Here is a 19784-nt window from a genome sequence, read left to right on the forward strand (position 1 = left end):
TTTAAAAGAAAGTTTCAACCATGTATTCTTTATTACATTATGAAAACTTGGAAGCGATTCAATTGCAACACACTATGAAGGACAATGGCGACAATTCATTTTGCAATTCCATTGTGTTATCTTTTGTAGAATGATTGTTTCCATGAAGCACGATGCAATGATGTGCAAATGAAAAAACTATTCTGAATAGTAAGCAAACTTAGTAACAAGAATAAAATGGTCAGTCGATGAGGCACAATCAATTAAGGTCTACTGAATTTAAAAGTAAACTGCAAACACACATTCTTGGTTGTACTATGAAAAGGAAGCAATTCAATTGAAACATACTATAAAGGCAAATGGAGACAATCCATTTGTTATTTTGAGTAGAATGAATGTTTCTATGAAGCCCAAGGACATCATGTATAATGAAAATTTTGTAATGAAATTGCATAAAACGACGTTGAATAAGTAAGGAAACGTAGCACTAATAATTAAATTAGAATGGACAACACATAGGAGATCATCTAATGAATTTAAAACTAGATTGCAAGCACATATTGTTTGTTGCACTATGAAAATGAAGTAATTCAATCTCAAATAAGAAATTGTAGTGCAACTATACTTGTAAAGAAGAAAAGAGTAGTAAAAGGGTCCAAAACATGAAATGAAGAAACATGATACTACCTAACAAGGAGTATAGATTTTTGGCACAATAACCATAAAGCTGGGAATAAGACAAAAATTTATGAAAACAATAATCTCCCAAAAACTTGCAAGAGTCTTAAAATTTAAAAAACTACCTTACTTCAAATAGGGGAGTCGTTTAAAAAAAACACCTTACATAAATTAGGGGAAGGTACCTTACTTCAATTAGGGAAAGTACCTTACTTGAATTAGGGAGTCGTTTAAAAAAACAAACTTACTTCAATTTGAAATAGGGAAACTACCTTACTTCAATTAGGGGAGTCATTTGAATTGTCGCCTTTCGACGACGAGCTTCTTGTCTTCACGATGCAACTCATCAAATTCATTGTTGTTTCCGCACCTGCATTGGGATTGTAATTCCATCACTTAATTCTCTGCGTTTCTAATTTCATAAATCGGTCGCAACACAGCATGAATTCCACGAGCTGCAGGTACGATGGGAGTTGGGTTTTCTCGCTGATCGCGTTCTGTGATCGAGTTTTTACGAAACAAGGAGAGTCAAAGCGCCGTTGCATTTGAGGTAAGCCGCCAAAATGCTGTCACTTTCGTTGCACCGTACAGGCATGCTCGCGGATTCCGGAACGCTGGGTATACGGGCGTTACAGGTATTGTGAGATGGTGATATTCACACTTTTTGCATGGAGGCTTGGCAGGTAGCAAACGGACGCCAGGGGTGTGGTCACTGAGCGATTCTAATCCACCTCCAAGGCGTTTTCATCACGGTTTAAAAGCTGTGGGGGCGACAGGCAGAATTTCATGTCTACTTTCCGCTAAGAGTCACTCCTCAGAATGGTAAAGGCGTGACTTAATATTCGAAGCTCAAATGTTGCCGCACAGTGAGGTTGCTAGAACATTTTTGCTCGTCCATACATAGATAGAAGCCTAGCGCCTTCCGAAGATGATGAATTACAATGAACAATCGATGAGATGCTTGCATGCGGACCGTCCCTAGTGATCAAGGGCAAGGGATGAGTGTCATCAAGAGGTGCTGGAGTCCAATCCACCCAAAAGCCAGCAATTTCCAATCAGAAACATATCTCATGGAGTCCTGCATATAAATCACCCCCGGAGCCTGGACTGCACGATGGCCCATGCCTTGAACATGAACGAAAAAACAGCTGTTAATGGCTCCCCCGTTTCCGCTCTGGTCAGTATAAGATTGATTGCTGAATTTATTTCTAGGTGAAGGACTACACGTTTACGAACTGCGATCCTGTGTACAGAAGATGTCACTGCACTGAACTTATGATGTTTCTGCTATTGCGATTCAGGACACAGAGAAAGCTCCTGAATTGGGAACGTCGTCTTCCAACTTCAACTTGCGGCCGGACTTGAGCAAGTCGCCCCCAGCCTGGAAAACCATGCCATACATTCTAGGTAGGCTTATCATAGACTGATCGAATTTCGAAAGATGATAAAGAGATTACCAATAGATTATGCAAATGTGTGAAATATGATCTACCGCATTATAGGTACCAGCTTAACTCGATCGCATAGCTAACATTGGTCTGCTATCAAAAGCAAGAGAAGCTGTTGCCATAACCTGCCATTGCTTACGGACCGGTCGTTGTGAATATTGTCGATACCCAGGCAACGAAGTGAGCGAGAGGATTGCCAGTTTTGGCCTAACATGGAGCATGATTCTGTACTTAACTGAGCAATACCATATGAGAAAGGAGACTGCATCCTATTGCTTGACGATCACCACGGGGATCACAGCCTTCGCTCCTTTGTTCGGAGGCTTCATTGCAGACGCATACCTCGGCCGATTTCGCACAATTGTGTTCGCCTCTCTCGCCAATTTGCTGGTATACTATAATACTTGCTACTGCATCAATTATTCATTCCGCTGCTTGTACTTCGAGCTAGGTCAGTATAGGGATTTTTTGACAGTCGAAAATCAGAATTTTCGGTTTCGAGGTAGACGGCTTGCACCCGTGCCTGAGTGGATCGGATCGACTCATGGCCAACTTTATTGCAACCAAGAGAGGATATCTCTCATATATACATGCTCCATTGGCAGTAATGTGGTGGTCGCTGTAGTTCGTATAATTTTTGTGCATTCATGAAGAGATGAAATGGTTGAACTCTTAATGTTGTTAATGAAAGTTCTCCTTTTACATCGATCAGGGAATGGTTACCTTATTGCTGACAGCCACAGTGCCAATGTTAGCGCCAGCCCCTTGCGTCGAAGCAGCATCAAATAGGGCTAAAGTTTGCCCCTCTGCATCCACAAATCAACTTGGCTTCCTTTTCATGGCCTTCATCTTCATGGCCGTAGGCTCAGGTGGAATACGCCCTTGCTCCTACGCCTTTGGAGCGGATCAGTTCGGCCAAACAACAATCGAAGAGAAAAAGCAACTGCAGAGCTTCTTCAATTGGTACTACGCAGCCATGAGCGTGTCTTTGTTGCTAGCTGTTACGGTTCTCACATACATCCAGCTGGAAGTCAGCTGGGCATGGGGTTTCGGCGTATCAGCAGCACTCATGGCCATGTCCATAGTGGTTTTCCTGTGCGGAGCCTCCAAGTATAGATACCTCTCTCCTAAAGGGAGCCCTTTTGCAACATTGGCAAAAGTGATCGTGGCTGCCTACAGGAACAGAAAGCTGCCGCTGCCTGCTGATGCAACATCACTTTACCACGGCCACGAACAAATCAGCTGCAATGTTTCGAACGGACGACTAGCTCACACAGATACATTCAGGTGAGTTTGCTGTCAGCTTCTGCATGCAATCACAGAAAGTTTCGCTTGCCGTAGTGGTCAGTGGTCACTGCAAAAGGCACTGCAATGAGTGCATTATTTTTATACTTTCTTGTACTTGCGGGGCCGGGTATGACGTTGGCTGCTGAATTTACTGAAGTTTACGCCGCATCGAATGTGTGAACACTTCAGTGCTGCTTGTATTTTATGCATTGTATGAACACTTCGGTGTTGCCACAATGTATTGTAGGTGCATTGTCTTATGTATAACCTCACAGTGGAGGTTGCGTGCTTGTAGCTAAGGTTGCGTTTGCGTGATGAGACTTGGTCTGTCTTGCGCTTTACTGTGATATTATTCAAGATTGATGAGAGTTTTCCTTTTTCGTGAGGTGATCGCATAGTTTCTCAAAAAAAGGATGCGGTGTGATTTATCCAACTAGCAAAGATGGGATCAGCGTATGACTTGTACTACCTTTTGCCGCTGACAGCCAGATTTTTTTGCGGGTTTGGGACGTGTTCACGAGGCCTAGTTGCAGAGGTGAATACTAGCAGTATTGCTATCGCGTCCAAGACGTCGTCTAAGTCAGTGCTCACCTCCTCGTCCGCCAAGAACTCGTCTACGTCAGGGTGCAGCTCCGCCACCGGGCCTCTTGAACACGTCTCAAACCTCCTCACAGCTGAGAAGATGGTAAAAGTCATATGAGAATCCCATGTTTGACTAGTTGGATACATTAGCCCATTGGAGAAACACTCGGGTCACCTCAAGAAATCGTGAAAAGGAAGAAAAAGTTCTAGGGGCTGTCATCCATCGTAAAGTAGAGACTTCATGCTATGAAATCGTGAAGTGCAAAAGCCACGTAGAAGAAGAGGAGGTGCTGATGGTGTACTGTGCATAAGGGAATGATGATGCAAAGATGCGATAGGAAGCTAATGGAGCGAGTGAAACAGGTCGATGGACAAGGCAGCGGTGATGAGGGAAGACGATAAGAGAAGAGGAATGACGACGATATTGGAGCTGGAGAAGAAATGGAGGTTGAGCAGTGTGGAAGAGGTGGAAGAGCTCAAGATAGTAGCGAAGGTAGCACCAATATGGGCAGCAGGAATACTCCCGGCGACGCTACTCATCACGCAGGGGATCTTCTTGCCGTTACAAGCACAAACCATGAATCGCCATCTCTTCTCCTCACGCTTCCAAATCCCAGCTTCCTCCATGCCTCTCTTCTCCTTCCTCTCCCTCGTCCTCTTCCTCCCCTTCTACGATCGCCTCCTCGTCCCCCTCGCTCGTCGCCTCCGCCTCTCCTTCGACCGTGCCCGTGGCTTCTCCCTCCTCCAACGTATCTCCCTCGGTTACCTCCTCCTCCCCTTCGTCTGCCTCCTCGCTGCCCTCATCGAATCCCGCCGTCGCTCCTCCCCCTCCCCTCTCTCCGTCCTCTTGCTCTCCCCCCCCCTCGTCCTCCTTGGCATCGCCGAGTCCTTCAACGCCATCGGCCAAATCGACCTCTACCTCGATCAGATGCCCCTCTCCGTCCGCAGCGTCGCCGGCTCCATGTTTTCCTGCACCTTAGCACTGGGTGGGTTCCTTAGTTCTATCCTGGTGGGGATGGTGCAGGGGGTCACAGGAAGGCTCGGCCATCACAAGTGGATTGCCGAGAATCTCAACGATGGCCACCTCGATTACTTCTATTGCTTTCTTGCCTTGCTTATGGGCTTGAATTGCGTTTACTTTTGGGTCTGTGCGCGCAGGTACAAATACAACAAGCTTGTAAGCGACTATAGCAACAATGCAAGCGACTCACCCAAGGGACTGGCGATGCCCGCTGTTTGATATCGTCGGCTGACTCATATCTATTTACATTGTATGATTTTTGTAGTGGAATGCATTGTCAACCCACTTGTATCTCCCTCGCTTTCCCGTGTTTGGTTATTTTCCTTCTGTCATCATATTCACGGTGGTCACGTCGGAATTTGTCTTCTGCGTTCATTTTAGCGCGCGTCCATTCCAGCGCGCATGAACATATAATCAATATGCTTTACTCATCTTGCTCAGAGATGCTGGCCTCGATGCTCTCTCAACGAATTCAATATCTCGATTTACCTCACGCAATTCAGTGGCTCATTAGCTAGCAAGTCGAGAGTCCGACCGAAGCCATGACGCAGTCTCCATTATGTTTTAGGCAAGTGTTTTTTGCACTCTTTTCTTATGATCAAATCATGTCTTGTCTTATGATGAAATCATGCTCTATGGTATATATTGATAATAATAAAACTAGTTCAATGAATTTGTTGTGATTTCCCATAAATTTAGAATTTTATTAAGTTTATATGTTTTACTATATAATTTGATTCTTATTGAATTTATAAAATGAAGTGACCAGAATGTAACAATAGAAGTACCTTTTTTGGTTTAATGGATGAGGGTTTAACTAGCATACTTCCTATCTTAAAATTATAACACCAACGAACGTCCCCTTGGATTTATATCAACTTCCATTTTAGCATACAGTATTTTGCAAATATGCAATTTGTATTTTACACATAATCACACATTAGTGTGGAAGGAGAGTTCACATGCTTTCTCTCCTAATTTTATAAGATCATATAGCATTTTGTATTTATTACATAACTACACGTTTTTTTGATGACAGAGTTTGCACAATTTCTTTCTTAAACCTATAAGACCAAGGAAGGTGCAATTTCTAAGGTTCATTTAAATCGCATTCAAGACATATGAATTTAAATTTAGTACATAGGAATTTAAATTTAGCACATAAGAGTTTTCATCTGGCACATATAATGTTTCATTTAACAAACACCTATTTCATTAATTTTGGACTAGTGCACTGTCCAAATTCATTTTGTGAGATAATTTTGGATAAAGCATTTAAAAAAAAGAGGCTCTTATAAAACAAAACTTTGAGTCAAAAAGTCAGATTTTAAAAAATCAAATTAGAAAAAATGACGTGACATGTTATTAAAACTAGAGTACATTAAAAAAAGAGGACTTCATGTTGTTAAAAGAGACAAAAAGTAAGATTTTAAAAAATCAAATTAGAAAAAAACACTAGAGTACATTTAAAAAAAAGCATGATACACTTGTACAAGAAGTAGATCATATAACTCAAAGCCATATGGTGTTAAAAAACACCTTCCATTAGCTCAGCCTAGAAGATGTCACTTTGTCTCTCTTGTCTATTATAACTTTACATTAGAGAACTAAAAAGTCTTTGTGGAACTGTAGTTTTATTTCTTGTCTATTACAGTTACTTTAGAAAACACATAAGTCTATGGAATTAAATTTCACAGTTACTTTAAATTTCTATGGAATTAAATTTCCATCACTTGACTATTAAGTCATTAGAGAGAGCATATGTCCTCGAAAGTGCCTACTATGGCATTGGCTTCATGAAAACAAGCAGACTTTAAACTTGCAGGCCACGCGTAACCAGGGCTGGCATCACAAATCTCCTCACAGACTCTCCTCACAACTTGTTTTAAATCTTCCGCCGACTTATAAGCATTCAACAACTCTTCTTTTCTCTCTTGGCTTTCCTCATCTTCACCATTTTTTTAAATACAGCTTCTAGCCACCGCCATATCCTGTACAAAAATTTAACTCATTCACATAAGAAGTATGTAATTAAAAGAAGCGAAAAAGAAAGCTAAGGATATTCACCTCTTCTGCTGAGTTCAAATCAAGTAGCCATGTGTGTAACATATTTTCCTCGAATGATTTTCCCTTCATTGGTCCATACAAAAGAGATCTAAGATAGAATTTGAGTTCAGTAAATGAAGTCAGGTAGTAACTAGTCATTGTCTTAGAGGAAAAGTGGGAGAAGGAGAGTGAGGGAGTGATAGCGAGGGATGCACAGTGAGTTGCCCCTCCTTCAAGAGTGATAAAAAGTGAGGAAAGACGTAAAGTGAAAGACGAATATAAGTTAATTAGAAGGACTAGGATGTAAGAAATAAGAGAGTGTTTGTGGAAGGACTACGATGGAAGAATACAAGTGCACTAAGGCACAATGTGTTTGGTATGATAAGGATAAGGGTTGGAATAAAGTGAGAGAAGCATTGGAAATGCTCTACTTTAAGTGAGTGGAGACTGTCCAACTGAATAAAATTTTGCAGAGTATTGGGAATGCTATACTTTAAGTGAGTGGAGCATTGGGAATTGATACTTTGCCATGAAATATATTACAAATATTACATCATCACATATTCATATCAAAATTCTCATCACAGAAGGTTATATTTCCTAATAATCACATCATCACACATTCATATCATAAAATTGTGTGCATGAAATAAATATATAAATATCATGACTAAATGCCACTTAAGTAATAAGTAAAAAATTGGTGTATAATCTAAAAAAAAACTACATCATGATTCATACATTGCAACAAATAAATGTCAACCATAATATTCATGAAGTAAACAATATCATGAGAATATGCTCCTCATGCATATATACAAACACAACATCATACATGCATCACAACTCTTGTGATGCTTCTAGTGGAGACTGTGGCAACTCTTCTGATGCTTCCAATGGAGGCTGTGGTGCTCTAGATGTACGTTCAGTCTCTACTTCTTCTGTAGTATGTAGTGCTTTCGGAGTAGACTCAGTATCCTCTTCCTTAAATGCAAGCGGAGGCTGTGGCAACTCTTCTGATGCTTCCAGTGGAGGCTGTGGTGCTGTAGGTGTACACTGAGTCTCTACTTCTTCTATAGTGTGTAGTGCTTTCACAGTAGACTCAGTCTCCTCTTCCTTAAATAAAAGCTCTGATATTGCTTCAGTTGCACGTTGTATTCTAATGGCAGCAATTAGGTCTCGAATGATTTCAGCCCTAAACAATTGTATATCCTCCTCTGAATATTTGAGCTCCAAAGAGTCTTCCGATGAGATCTGTGGCTTAAGTGAGAAAATTTCTTTGAAAATCAACATGCAGTTGTAGGCAACTCCTCACCCACAACTATGCCCATCTTCTTGCTCTACTACTAAACGCTTTTGGAAGTCTAGCGAGTCTTTCATGTACTGTCCTGTTTCTTTGATAGCAGATACCAACTTCTCAATCGACCTGTTTATCATGACATATTAAAAAAACTTAGTGTGTCTATTACATAAGGTACATAATATAGAAGCAATAACAGATTAATAGAATACTTACATTTGCACTGAGCCATGAAAGCCTGCAATCGAGTTAACAAACCAACAATAGTTGTCTTTAAGGTCCCAAACCACCAAACTCCAATGTTCCCTACACGAATAATTAAGAACCATTATTATTTAACACAATGTTGCCAGTATGAGATGAAAATAAAGGTTGCCATGATACTTACATCTCGTGATATGCCATAAATAGGACTCGCACGCCATGTAAATGTGAAGGCTGTAACCATTTACAAACATCGGCTATCGTCTTTCTGCTATCACTAAGTATAGGAGAAAGGAGGGAATCCAACATATACACACGGTTTTGTATGGCCCTATAAAATCGTGAGATAACTATACTACACCAACAAATAAATGAATATTAGCTTATTAGATTTAATCAAAATATTGAATTATCAAGCAGAGAAAAAGTTTGTATCAAACCTTAGAATGGCCATCATAACGTTGTTATTGACCTCATTTGAAGCTCTAGAGAGAATTGAAATCCCCTTTCCCCAAAATTCAAGATACTGAGGTCTATGTTGAATCATAACCCTAACATTAAAAGAGCTTCCCAATTCTTCCAATGAAGCCATGTTTGTAGAGTTGAGGTCTTCTATCCCCTTTGACTCTTTGATGGCATTCATTTCGCACTCCTCTGAGCCATTATCTATTTGCCTTATGGGAGGGTCCATAATGTCGCCCTTAATGATTGCTCGAATGGTACATGTTATAAATGCATAGAGATGTAAATCCGTATATGTTGATAGTGTGGTGTCATTTTGTATCTCAAAAATTTGACCAAGTACCAAAAAGCAATTGTAGCCTACCCTCCATCCACAATTATAGATGTGGCTATCCTCTTGATGTGATACCTGACATGTTATATACTCTATTTGTTGTGCCAAGTCACATTATGGCATTACTGTGTCGATAGCACCTACTAACTTTCGAGATGATCTGCACATTAAAATATATAACAATAGTGAATATGTGCATTGCATATCAATCTACATGTTAAGAAGTGACAACAAGTGTAGTCTATACTTACTCTAACACAGTGCCATGGACGGATGTCATTGAGTTAGCAAAGAAGCACTTCTTAGCAAAGATGTCCACAACTACCAGACTCCAATGTGAGCTACATTATCAATAAAGAATAATTACTGTGTTTGAGACAATTCTAGCAATGCAATAGAAAAACAAGTAGGGTTTGATGCTTACTTCTCATAATATGCTGTAAAAATAACTCGTGCCTCATTCATAGGAATGTGCTTCAACCACTTGCAAACATCCTCTATGGTTTCTTCTTTGTTGCTAAGCACTTCCGAAATACGAGGATCGAGCATATATGAAATGCTTTGTATATTTTGCGGAAAATTTATTATAACATTACTATATTTAAAAAAAAGTATTAGCTTCTTAGGTTTAATCAAAATAAGCAAAGTAAAAAGCCAAGGAAAAGGCTGCATCAAACCTGAGGATGGTTGTAATGACTTTGACATTAACCTCTTTCTTAGGATTCAAGTGGATTAAAATCTCTTCTTCACCACATTCAAAAAAATGAGGTTGTTGTCGAATTAACAACATAGCGGTGAATGAACTTCCAATCTGCTCCAATAGATTCATATTTTCATGACTCATCTTATTGAGAGAGTAGTCTACATCGTATTCTTCTTCACTTGCTATGTCTTCTACATCCTCCTTCTGCTATAAAATTATAAAAAAGTTATGCGATGTAGACATCCCAAATAAAGGCTTAAACAAGCAAATAAGGTTTCATACATGCTTTCATTAGAGTGAGTCTCTCCTCCTCTTGGAGCAAAAATTTAAAAAGTAAGGTTTCATACATGCTTTCATTAGAGTGAGTCTCTCCTCCTCTTGGAGGAAAATTTTAAAAAGTTATGAGATTTACACATCCCAAATAAAAGTAAAGGTTTAAATAATCATAGAAGTATAAAGATAGCATGCTTTCATTAGACTCAGTCTCTTCTCCTCTTGGAGGAAAATATAAAAAAGTTATGAGATTTACACATCCCAATTAAAGGCTTGAATAAGCATATAAGTATAAAGATAAGGTTTTATACATGCTGCAATGTAATCATATTTTCAGGTTGTTTCCCAATGGTAGCAATTAGATGCTGAATACTCTCAGCCTGAAACGCTAGCAGATCGGCTTCTGTATATGATTCCATTTTGACTGGTAACTCCAAATAAAAAATCGCTCTAAGAAACAACATGCAGTTGTAGGCAACTCTCCACCCATAGCTGTGCCCATCTTTTTGCTCCACTAGTAGATGTCTTTTGAATTCTACTTGGTCTTGTTGCTCTGTGGTTGTTTTGACAGCAGATACTAGCCGATATGCAGCACTGTCCATCATGACATATTAAATATATTAATATGTCATGATCATAAGATACAAAATAAGAAAGTAACAAAAATATTAAGAGAATAATTACCTTGGGGAGTTGGCATGATAGCCTTCCATTGAATTGACAAACCATAAATGGTTGACTTCAAGGTCCCAAGCAATCAGACTCCAATGTGAGCTACACGACCAGAATAAAAATGATTATTGTTTTACAAAAACTTGCCAAAGAAATAGTAAAAATAAGGTTAGAGTTGATACTTACTCCTCATGATAAGGCATAAAGATGACTTGCACCCCATCTAAATTCAAAGGGCTTAACCAGGTACAAACATCTTCTATAGTCTTTTGAGGAGAGCTAAGAATAGAAGAAAGGAGAGCATTGAGCATGTAGACACGATGCTGCACTACACTAGGAAGCTGAGAAATAACTACACTGCACCAAGAAATAAACAAACGTTAGCTCATAGAATTGATTTGCATTCTGCACTAGGAAATTGATATATAACTACACTATAAACAAATAAACAAATGTTAGCTCATTGAAGTAGCAACAAATAAACAAACGTTATCTGAGAATGGTCAGGATAACATTGTCATTAATCTCTTTTAAAGGATTGGAGAGGATTGATACCTCCTCTGTACCAACGCTCAAATACTGAGGTTCTCATTTCAAAACGATGCTAACTTCAAATGAGCACTCCTTTTTATCCAATGCAGCTAAATTTACAGAATGGGTCTCTGTCATAGCTTGTATTCTATGTTTGCAGTCATTCTACTTTTCCATGGTGTCTTTAAAGCTCTTGTGCTCATGGGATTCTTCAATCAAAGTTAGAGGTGGTTGCATTACTGAAGTAGAAGGGAGTGCCTCCATATTGACTTCATCCATTTCTTCTCCCTCTATTGCCTGTAAACAAATATGAGAGATTAGATTCATTATCTTTAAATTCAAATCTTATTTAAAAAATTATATTTAGTTGAGAAATAGAGAGTTCATACCACTAAATATTGTCGTAGTGGCCTTTTTACATAACCCTGCGAGCCATAATTATCAAAGAAGGCATCATCATGTTTGTCTTCATCCACCAACCTCTCTCTGAACGGGTCATGTAAGTCCATCTTTTCATCATCATCAACTGGGACATTATGATCTTCAAGGTAATCATCCATGTCATCAGTGTCCTTGTGCTGTATCTCTTTTTCATAGCCTGTGGTTAGATCTGCTTGAAGCTAAAAATAAGCCATGAAATGCTTGTTTTCAATAATATTTGTGGGGTTGCCTTTTCTGAGGAGATCCTCAAATAAATATCCCATCCTGCACAAGGTGACCTCCCAACCTGCCAGTAGCAAATTCTCCATCATGGTAAGCAAGAGACTCCCACTTTTTATAGGACTTCCATAGTTGTTTTTTTGATAATGTATGGACCTAGGAATATCTTGCTCTTCCAACATCAATCTCAAATTATTTGAATTCCCTCTTATGTTCTTTTGTAAGGGGAGTGATTAGGGTTGGGACTCTGCATACACAAAAAGAATGATTCAAGAGATTGAATCGCTATGCCACATTCTCTCTTGCCTCTCTTTGTTGCATAAACACCATTATAGATCTTCAAATCTGATGAATATGCTCGTTCTAGAGTAATCTGCATGGCTGCTTTGTCTTTTTTATCAACAAAAATGACAATGTTGCAAATTGCCAATTTGCTAATGGTGGTATATACTATTCTATCAATGAAGTTATGGATATCATTGCTAGAAACTTCATTGATAAAGAATAGTTGTGGCTTATCCCATGCTGACTCATTCTTGATGAAGTCATCTTCTGAAACTCCACTGAAGTTCACAAGCTTTCCAGACTCTGTCGTAACCTCTACATTGAATTAAAAGCTTTGGTGCATATCTGTTGGCATCCTTATCTCGCTGATTAATCTTTCCACATATGCAACCACCTGTTGTGGGATTTCTTTTCTCATGTAAGAGGTTACTATTTCTGACCCATCTTCATCCTTTTTAATCCACCTGTTTGCCCATAGCTTTACCTTGGGTGTTCACAAAGAAGCTATATGCTTGACCACATTATAGTCAATGTTACAATGAGTAAGTGGAATTTGTTTCTCTAATAGCAAATACTTAATGGCACTATGCACTGCATCACGCCTCACCTATACATTGATGCATTCTTCCATGCAGTGGTCTTTGTCTTTCTTTCCAAAAAACCATTCTTTCTTTAAAATTTTTTGTGCTGCCATGGATGCATACTTGTCAGGTAAGTACTTTATAGGCCTCCACATCCTTGCCGCTAACTCCTTCTTATCCATTACCTTTGACTTTCTGGAGATAAACAAAGGAGCTTCATAGGTCAACTGTCCACGCTCACAAGCAATGCATGTTTCAAGCATCTCATTGAACACTTCAACAGGATGAAATATGATAGAAGTGTAGTCATCAAATCTGTCCCTCACCACCTTGAGGCTTGTCATATTTTCTTCTCGCTCTTGAGTTCCCCTAGGCACAACTGTACTCAAAGAAGTATAGAAGTTTGTGAGTGTGTCGGCATCTGCTTTTGTGACCTTTCACTTCAAATCAGAATTTGGAAAACCAAATGTTGTCCATATAACCCTTGCCTTCTATAAGACCTCTGATGTTGAGGATATCTTACGCTTTCCATGGACATAATGATTAAGTCTTTCGGACTCAATCAAATACTTGATCTCATGCTTGAATATACAGATTGTTGTAGGATAATAATGGAATGAACTTATCTTTGCAAATTGTTCTAAAGTGAGTCTTTTGACTCCTTTACTTCTTTTGCAATCTGATTACAAGCATAAGCCCAATGTTGACCATCAATGGGCTGGAATCTACAATGAAGGAGGAATTTCTTCTTTGCTTCCTTTAGCATATTCTCACCTTGTGCCTCTTCGCCTTGTTCATGTGGAATATTTTTAAGAGTGTCTTTAAAGAATCGACTGAAGGTTTCCTCAAAATGTGTAGGCCCTGTAAATGTTATTTGATCCAGAAAACTATTTTTGATTGGACAAAACATTATTGGGTGCACGACCACATTGCTTGCCACAGGTTTCTTAACATCTCTCAAAGCCTCGTATATTTGCGGTGCATAGGATATATCAAGGCTTCGGCTATTAGTAAAGACAACTGCAGCTTCCACATCTTTGGCATTCACAAACCACATCCTTTGACCCCATATATATCCCACATCATCATTTGTTACTGCTTCATTAAGATGCAGATTAAGATTTTTGATTGATGTGAGTTCATCCTGATCATCTTCAGCCTCAGGTTCTGAGTCTTCTTCATCTTTCTCTTCTTTTCACCGTTTTTCATCCACATTATCTCTCTCTATAGTGGGACGATGCCTTTTTTTACTGCTTGGAACCGTGGCTCTTATAGTACTAGCATTTTGCATTTCACCTCGTGGTTTGCTAGCAAGAGTTATCTCAAGTCTCTCTTTCTCTCCCTCCCATGGCGGCTAAGATTTATCATTCTCTCTCTTTATCTCTCTCTCTCTCTCCCTAGGATTTGTAATTATTTCTCTCCACCTCTCTCCTCTCTCTCTCTCCTCTTCTCTCTCTCTCCCTCTCTCTCTCCCTCTCTCTCTCTCTTAGCCTCTCTACCTCCCTACCTCTATCCTCTTGGCTGCTAGGATTTGTCATTCTTTCCCTCTCTATGTCTCTCTCTCTCTCTCTCTGAATTCTCTCTCTTAATCTCTCCCAGCCTTCCTCCCTCCCTCCCTCCCTCCCTCCTTCTCTCCCTTTCTCTCTCTCCTCTGTCCCTTTTCTCACTCTTAATCTCTCTTTCTCTCCCTCCCCTCTTCTCTCTCATTTGTCATTCTCTCTCTCTCTCTCTCTCTCTCTCTCTCTCTCTCTCTCTCTCCCTCCCTCCCTTGGTGGCCACAGCTGCGAGAACTCTCTCTCTCTCTCTCTCTCTCTCTCTCTCTCTCTCTCTCTCTCTCTCTCTCTCTCTACCTCCCTCTCTCGGTGGCCACAGTCGCTAGAAGTTTCATTCTCTCTCCCTCTCTCTTTATCTCTCTCTCCCTAAGTCTCCCTCCTCTCTTCTCTCTCTCTCTCTCTCTCTCTCTCTCTCTCTCTCTCTCTCTCTCTCTCCTCTCTCTCTTTCTCTCTCCCTAAGTCTCCCTCCTCTCTTCTCTCTCTCTCTCTCCCTCTCCCTCCCTCTAGCACAAAAGTTTTATTCCCTCTCCCTCCCTCTCTCTCTCTTTCTCTTTCTCTCTCTCTCCCTCTCTCTCTTTCTCTCTCCCTATGTCTCCCTCCTCTCTTCTCTCTCTCTCTCTCCCTCTCCCTCCCTACTCTCTCCCTCCCTCTAGCAGCCACGGCCGTCAGGAGACTCTCTTCTCTCTCTTAATCTCTCTCTCCCTCTCTCAGCTCTCTCTTTCTTTCCCTCCCTACTCTTCTCTCTCATTGCTGCCAGGAGACTCTCTTCTCTCTCTCCCTCTCTCAACTCTCTCTTTCTTTCCCTCCCTACTCTTCTCTCTCATTTAAGGAGCCCCTCTTCTCTCTCTTAATCTCTTGTCTCTCTCCCTCTCTCTCTTTCTCTCCCTCCCTACTCTTCTCTCTCATTTCTCATTTTCTCTCTCACTTTGGCGGCCACGGCTGTGAAGAGTCCCTCTTCTCTCTCTTAATTTCTCTGTTTCCCTCTCTCCTCTCGCCACGTTTCATTCTCTTAAACTTCTCTCTCTATCCCTCTCTCTCCCTCTCTCTCTTTCTCTCTCTTTCTCTCTCTCTCTCCCTCTCTCTCCCTCTCTCTCTTTCTCTCTCTCTCCCTCTCTCTCCCTACTCTTTCCCTCCCTCTAGCAACCACGGTTGCCAGGAGACCCTCTTCTCTCTCTTAATCTCTCTCCCCCTCTCTCCTCTCTCTCTTTCTTTCCCTCCCTACTCTTCTCTCTCATTTAAGGAGCCCCTCTTCTCTCTCTGAATCTCTCTCTCTCTCTCTCCCTCTCTCCTGTCTCTCTTTCTCTCCCCCCTACTCCTCTCTCATTTCTCATTCTCTCTCTCATTTCTATTCTCTCTCTCCCTTTGGCGGCCACGGCTGCCAAGAGCCCCTCTTCTCTCTCTTAATTTCTCTTTCCCTCTCTCCTCTCTCTTTCTCTCCCTCCCTATTCTCTCTCATTTCTCAAATTTACAAACTCAAATATAAATAAGAAACTAATTAAAATAGAACTCAAAAACTCAAATAAGAAACTAATTTAAAAAGAATTGTAATGCCTTCTAAAAAACCCCCTCCTCTAGCTGCCACGGCCGCCAAGAGTTCTCTCTCTCTCTCTCCCTCCGCCCCTCTTCTCTCTCTTAATCTCTCTCTCTTTTTCTCTTTCTCTCTCTCTCTCTCTCTCTCTCTCTCTCTCACTCTCTCTCTCTCTCTTTCTCTCTCTCTCTCTCTCTCTCTCTCTCTCTCTCTCTCTCTCTCTCTCCTACTTTCTCTCCCTCCTTTCTTTTCTCTCTTAATCTATTGCTATCTCTCTCACACTCTCTCTCTCTCCTCTCTCTCTCTAGCTCTCTCTTTCTCTCTATCTCTCTTTTCAAATTTAGAACACAAATTTCAATAAGAAATTAATTCAAATAGAACTCAAAAACTTTAACAAGAAACTAATTGAAAAAGAATTGTAAGTAAAGAAAAAGAATTACAAGACGAATGAAAAAGAATGCAAGTACCTGGAAAAAGTGAAAAAAGTAAGGCTCCGCTTATCCTTTCTCTTCCACTCTTGGTTGCTTCAATGAAATGAGGAGAGAATGAGAATGAATGAATGGAAAGAAGAGTATATATAAGAAAAACTAGCCCACTCCTTCCATGCATAAATTTGAAGTTTTAAAAAAGAGAGGGAAATTTGAATTCATTATAAATTTGAATTCAAATTTGTGTTCAACATTCTTCTTGATACTTTCTTCTTGTACGTTCCTTTTGAATTCAAATTTGTGTTCAACATTCTTCTTGATACTTTCTTCTCGTAAGTCCCTTTCATTCTTCTCGTAAGTCAAATCTTATTTGTCGCTCTTGCTCGTGATAATAAGTCAAATCTTATTTGTCGCTCTTGCTCGTGATAGTTCTACTTTTAGTTATAAGATTCAATTTGTGTTGAAGAGCTCATGATAGTTCTACCCTTAGTTGTAAGAATTCAAATTTGTGTTCAACATTCTTCTTGATACTTTCTTCTCGTAAGTCCCTTTCATTCTTTTCCTAAGTTAAATCTTATTTGTCGCTCTTGTAAGAATTCGACCTCTCTCCCTCTACTCCTCTTCTCTATGTAGTGGGCTCTCTCTCTCTCTCTCTAATGGAGCTCCCTCTCTATGCAATGGAGCTCCCTCTCTAGTCACATATCTCTCTCTCTCTAGTCCCATACCTTCCCAATCTCTCACTCTCTCTCTCTCTCTCTCGCTTTCTCTCTCCCTCACTCTCTCTCTCGCTCCCATACCTTCCCCCCCTCACTCTCTCTCTCTCGCTTTCTCTCTCCCTCCCCTCACTCTCTCTCTTCCTCCCCCCCTCTCTCTCTCTCCCTCCCCTCCCTCCTCTCCCCTCTCTCTCCTTTCGCTCCCTCCTCTCCCCTCCCTCTCTCTCTCTCTCCCTCCCCTCCCTCCTCTCCCCTCTCTCTCCTTCCGCTCCCTCCTCTCCCCTTCCTCTCACCTTGGCGGCCGCGGCCGCCAGGACCCCCCCTCCCCTCCCTCCTCTCACTTTCTCTCCCCCTCCCCTCCCCTCTCTCTCCCTCCCCTCCCCTCCCTCCTGTCCTGGTGGCTATGGCTGCCAGGACCCCCCCCTCCATCCCCTCCCTCCCTCGACCCCCCCACCCCTCCCTCCCGTCCTGGTGGCCACGGCCGCTAGGACCCCCCCTCCATCCCCTCCCTCCCTCGACCCCCCCCCGCCCCCTCCTCTCGACCCCACCCCCCCTCCCCCCCCTCCATCCCCTCCCTCCCTCGACCCCCCCCCCTCCCTCCCCTCCCTCCCGTCCTGGCGACTGCGGCCTCCAGGACCCCCCCTCCATCCCCTCCCTCCCTCGACCCCCCCTCCCTCCCCTCCCTCCCGTTCTGGCGGCCGCCAGGACCCCCCCTCCATTCCCTCCCTCCCTCGACCCCCCCTGCCCCTCCCTCCCGTCCTGGCGACCGTGGCCGCTAGGACCCCCCCCTCCATCCCCTCCCTCCCTCGACCCCTTCTCCCCGCCCCCTCCTCTCGACCCCGCCCCCCCTCCCCCCCTCCATCTCCTCCCTCCCTCGACCCCCCCTCCCTCCCCTCCCTCCCATCCTGGCGATCGCGGCTGCCAGGACCCCCCCCTCCATCCCCTCCCTCCCTCGACCCCCCACCCTCGCCCCTCCCTCCCCTCCCTCCCTCAACCCCCCTCCCCGCCCCCTCCTCTCAACCCCGCCCCCCTCCTCTGGACGCTGCCCCCCTTGTCGCCCCTCCCTCCTCTCAACCTGGTCACCCCCCTCTCCTCTCGACACCGCCCCCCCTCTCGACGCCGCCCCCCCTCTCGATGCTGCCCCCCCTCCCTTCAGTCCCCCCTTCCTCCCTCCCTCTTCCTCCCTCCTCCTACCTCCCTCCCTCTCTCCCCCTACCTCTGCTCCTCCCTCCCTCTCTCCCTCTTCCTCCCTCCCCTCTTCCGTCGCTCCTTCCTCCCTCCTTGGCTCCTCCCTCTCATCCCCCTCCACTTCCCTCTTCCTCCTAGAGGCCGCAGCCTCCAAGGCTTCTCTCCTTCTCTCTAAACTTTCTCTCTCTCTCTCTAGTTCCTCTCTCTCTTTCTTTCTTTCTCTCTCTTCAAATTTTAAAAAAAAATCTAGATAAAGAATTAATCAAAAAAATTTACAAGTACCTGGAAAAAGTTTGTAAGTTTGCTCTTTCTTGCTTTCTTGCTCTTCCTTCCTTGCTTTCTTGCTTTCTTGCTTCAATGAATGAAATGAGGGGAGAATGAATGAAGAAGGAAGACTATATATAAGAAAATTTAGGTTTTCCTCCTCCTCTCCTATTGGCTTTCCATTCCTCCCCTCTCTCCTATTGGCTTTTCATTTCTCCCCTCTCCCATTGGATCCCATTACTCCCCCTCTCCCATTGGACCCCCATCCCTCATCCCAATCTTCCATTGGCCCTCCCCCCATCCATTTCTTCTTCCTCCCCCATTGCCACCACTCCCATCCCACATTTCCACCACGTCCCATACTCCTCCCATTTCCCAAAATCCCATATTTCCCCATCTCACCCTCCACTTTTTCATCCCCTATTAACTCCCCTCACTCATTTCACTCCCTTATTATCCTACTCCCCTATTACCTCCCCCTCTTCCATTCCATTCTTCCCTCCCCACTCTCACTTCCACTTCCCATTACTCACTTGCCATTTGAAAACTATTAATATATTATTATACTATTTTTTATACTTATTATCATACATCCCTATTACTTTCCTCTCCCATTCCACTCCTCCCTCCTCACTCCCACTTCCACTTCCCATTACTCACTTGCTATACACATTTGCAAACTATGAATATATTATTATATGATTTTTTATACTATTTGCAAGCTTACATGTGGGCAAAATCACAGGTGTCAAAGCGATCCTATTGTGGTCATACAACAACTGTGCTTTTATTCAAGGGTGTATTTACAAGGGCATATTTATCCTCATCAACAAGCTTATTTCAGCTTTTATTTTGACACAATACTCAAGGTATGAAGTGCATAATTTGTGCACTAGGTGTTTACTTTGTTGTATCAAAATTGTTTGCCACACACACACACATATACACATACTGAGAATTTTCTAATATTATCGCATCTACATTTCTCTGATGGGCACAAAACTTTGTACATGCCTCAACCTAGGTCGTATTGACTTGTATACAAAGTGTTGCACCCATCCCAT

The 19784-nt window shown here is 42.2% G+C and overlaps 1 protein-coding gene across 2 annotated transcripts; it reads left to right on the plus strand.

Annotated features, from left to right (window-relative positions):
* The first annotated feature begins 1469 nt into the window (after positions 1-1469).
* LOC147897148 (protein NRT1/ PTR FAMILY 2.13-like) lies at positions 1470-5430 on the plus strand. 2 transcript variants are annotated; one of them, XM_087382010.1, is made up of 6 exons: positions 1470-1834; positions 1959-2064; positions 2278-2495; positions 2818-3392; positions 4338-4960; positions 5133-5430. In XM_087382010.1, the coding sequence occupies exons 1-6, from the start codon at positions 1772-1774 to the stop codon at positions 5153-5155; spliced, it is 1608 nt and encodes a 535-aa protein (XP_087238136.1). In that variant the 5' UTR covers positions 1470-1771; the 3' UTR covers positions 5156-5430. The 2 variants fall into 2 exon arrangements, with proteins under 2 accessions (XP_087238136.1, XP_087238135.1); XM_087382009.1 differs by having other exon boundaries at positions 4338-5430.
* The last annotated feature ends 14354 nt before the right edge of the window (positions 5431-19784 follow it).

Source organism: Dipteris shenzhenensis, chromosome 11, assembly GCF_047967505.1.
Source record: "Dipteris shenzhenensis isolate YYH24624 ecotype China chromosome 11, Dip_SZ_1.0, whole genome shotgun sequence".
Classification (NCBI taxonomy): Eukaryota; Viridiplantae; Streptophyta; class Polypodiopsida; order Gleicheniales; family Dipteridaceae; genus Dipteris; species Dipteris shenzhenensis.